At 42.9% G+C, this 3,413-nt stretch overlaps 1 protein-coding gene across 1 annotated transcript; it reads right to left on the reverse strand.

Moving 5' to 3' along the window:
• Positions 1-1,690: 1,690 nt before the first annotated feature.
• LOC146917478 (uncharacterized) lies at positions 1,691-3,100 on the reverse strand. The gene has a single exon (XM_085721882.1). The coding sequence runs from the start codon at positions 3,098-3,100 to the stop codon at positions 1,691-1,693; it is 1,410 nt and encodes a 469-aa protein (XP_085578008.1).
• Positions 3,101-3,413: the final 313 nt, after the last annotated feature.

A 3,413-nucleotide genomic window follows, 5' to 3' on the forward strand; every position in this document is an offset into this window, starting at 1 on the left:
TTTTTGCCTAAGTCGCCTTTTCATGTTTGCGACTCATTGAGCTTTCATTTTTTGACAGAGTATTTCTTGACTGCACCGACATTCTTAGAACATGTGAGTTTGTCACCATCCATGATTGTAAGAGTCATTGCTCACAAGTCTTCATAATTAGGCGTCCACTTGCCCCTGGAGTCTGGTTGGAAAGTAGTACAAAGTTGGGCACAAAGTCTCTTTCTTGAATTCACGGGGACGAGCCTTCTTGTTAGAAGCTTGTTTCAAACCTCTTTTGATATATTTGTACAAAGGTCGTCATGCATTTAAATTCGATTAGGCTTGGACTTTAGCAGAACTCCTATTGACGGGACTTCGACCTTCACGGAAAGCACGACCTCCATGTTGCATATTGGGGAAGGAGGGGGGGCTGCCCCTGTTGAAATGTGTACTGAAGTACGATATATGAGCAAAGCGAATGGTAGCACGCCGAGCCAGTCTTTGTAATTGAATGTCATCTTCTGGACAATCTCCTTGATATTTTGTTTGCAGCTTCAATGGCTAAGATGCCCCAATATGTGAGAGATCTCGTCGGGAATCTCTTCATTTTCCTTCTTCAGCTTCGGACACAGGGAACTCAAAGTTGGAAGAGAGTACATGGTTAACGTGTTCAACGGGTTTATTAATGCATGATTTGATTATTGATTTTGACAAGTGTAAGTTATGATTATGCAGATATTTGAGAATGATTATATTTTTTGGTTTTTTGTATTACCATTTTTCCTGAACAAAGCACAAAATAAAAAAACAAAGTCGGGATCAAAACGACCTTTTTATTAATGATGAAAATGCTTAAAGCAAAAAGCCCTACACCAGTTCACTTTCGTCTCGGGCAGAACAAAAGGGTTTTTTTTGAAAAGCAGCAAACAACAAACCAACACATTATTTGAACAGATAAGTAGTAGAAGGAACATCAAAAACGACCCAAATGTGGTTTGCAAGTCCGAATTCAATCTTCGAAGAGCAATATATTGGCTTCAATCAGCTTCTGGACTTCAATCTTCAAAGAGAGACAGTGCTCAATGTCATGGCCGGGTGCTCCTTGATGAAAGGCACGGGAGAGGTCAGGTTGATACCCAACCGGCAACTCGTCGGGCACTCGGGGAGGCTTTCTAGTTTGAACAAGGTCCTTCATTAGCAAGATGGGAAGCAGCTCCGCATACGTCATTGGGATTGGGTCAAACTGCATCTTTGGAGCCTGTTGTAGAGGCTGTTGTTGATGTTGGCGTTCGTGCCCCTGCTGGAACTGCGGCTTCTTTGACTTGCCCTGGAGCGTTGTGATCTCTTGTCCACACTTCTCCCTTTTTGTTTGCACGAGTGTCGTAGGTGCGAGTTGGCCTTGGGCGAGGACAGTCGGACCACTTGAAACAGATTGACCTCTATGGAAAAGAAATTTTGTGAGACTCAGAATTGAGACTATGAAATGCAAAATGATGCATGATGCTTATGCAAAAATAGACATTTTTTTTTATCGAAGGACTTATAAAAGCAAATTTGTAACATCATAATTGAAAATTTATTGAATAATTAAAGTACTACAAGATAATTCCCTTTTAACAAAACTGAGCCAAGGGATAGACTCCAAAGTTCATCACAAAAAGGCTAGAAAATAACATAAAGTGGTGAAACAACTGGGAATATCTTGAGCTTTCGTAGTGGACTACTCCTCGAAATCCGGGTGTGCCCCTGTGAAGAAATCCATGCGCTCCTTCTTGCTGATAAATTGTGCGAGCCTCGCGCTTTGAGCTTGAATCTGAGCGTCCTTCTTAGCTATTTGTTCCTTTTGCTCGAGGAGCTCATGCTCCTGCTGTTCTATTTTACCACTCATAGTTTCCATGTTGAGCATAGCTTCATCATATTTCCTTTTCAAGGTGGCATTTTCAAGGATTAACACAGCTTCCCGCTCTTGGCTTTCCTCTTGAGTTTTTGGGGGTAAGGGTAAAGGCATGGACGGAATAGTCGAGGTTGTGAGCCTTCGTTGAGGGTAAGGCATCTTCAGTTTGTTTGCTCGATCAATGACCCATTTGACATAAGCTTCATGGGCGGCATTCGACTTCCTTCCTAACTGGTTCCTATCCACCCTGATAATGGAATGCCAAGCTTTCACAAATTGAGCTTTTTGGTTCGCACCATCCTCCTTGTAGAGGAAGAAATCTCTGTCTAGGATGCGGTACAGAGGCTTCATCTTCATAGGGTATCCAAATTGACGTCTAGCAAGAACTGGGCTATAACTGATTGCTCCACGTATACCTAGGAGGGGTACGTTGTTGGATTCTCCGCACCTGTCGATGATAGCTTCTGGGTCACAAGCTGGGTTGAACCAAGTTATGTCATTAGGGGTAAGGGTCATGAGCTTTTGGGACCATGGAACATATTCTGGCCTAAACTTGGGACGGGGTAAGTGTGAGGTGATCCACATGTGGAGTAAAGGTGCACAGCAAATGATGGTTCCTTTCCCTTTATTGGTTCGCTCGTGGATAGAAACATAGGTGTCAGCGAGCAAAGTGGGGACTGGGTTTTGAGTTAGGAAGATTTGAATGGCGTTCATGTCAACAAAGTCGTTAACATTTGGGAAGAGCACAATGCCATAAATGAGCAAGGCAAGGATAGACTCAAAGGCATCAATCTTTGATCTATTAAGACAAGTGGTGGCTTTTTGGTAGAGGAAGTTGTAGGATAGGCACTGAAGACCGGCTCTAGGGACAAACTTGTTTTTTATGTCGGTTATATCAAGGTGAAGGGCTTTTGCGAGGTCTGGGATCTTAGGGGTGAGTTCAAGGCTATGAAAGGGCACTTGGTTAAGCACGGGTAAACCAACCCAATGAGAATACTCCTCTAACGTGGGGAAGAGCTGAAAATCTGGGAATGTAAAGCCATGGCAGATCGGATCATAAAACTGGACCAAAGTATTGAGGAGTCCCTCATCCACCTTTGTCATGAGAATGTCGACCAAGCAACCGTACCGCCCTCGAAAATGATCTAGATCCTCCAATCTCCTTGCTAATTTCCTTAAGCTCTCCAAGTCTGGTTTCTTGAATTCATACCTATGAGTCCTCCTTACATTCTCCATTTCCTATGATGTTTACAAAAACCTACATAAGTCCTTCGATAGTTTATGGATGAGAAAAAAACTATTTATGAATGGATGCATGTATGTATGATTATGCATGGAAAACATGATGAGGTTTAAGGTATACAATGTTGGAGTCAAGGGTCACAACGCCATTTGGTAAGGACTATGATTTCAAGTGTACTTGCAACAAGGGCTCTACCAAAGTTCCCGAATTCCGACCGCCTTTGAACTTTATCGGATACCGAGACAACACCCGGTCCAACATCGTTCGTAGGAAAGTCTAGTTCGAGTGTAGTATCGCAGTCGACTA

The sequence above is a fragment of the Medicago sativa genome, chromosome 6, assembly GCF_051527215.1.
Source record: "Medicago sativa cultivar Bolivia chromosome 6, Bolivia_mono, whole genome shotgun sequence".
Classification (NCBI taxonomy): Eukaryota; Viridiplantae; Streptophyta; class Magnoliopsida; order Fabales; family Fabaceae; genus Medicago; species Medicago sativa.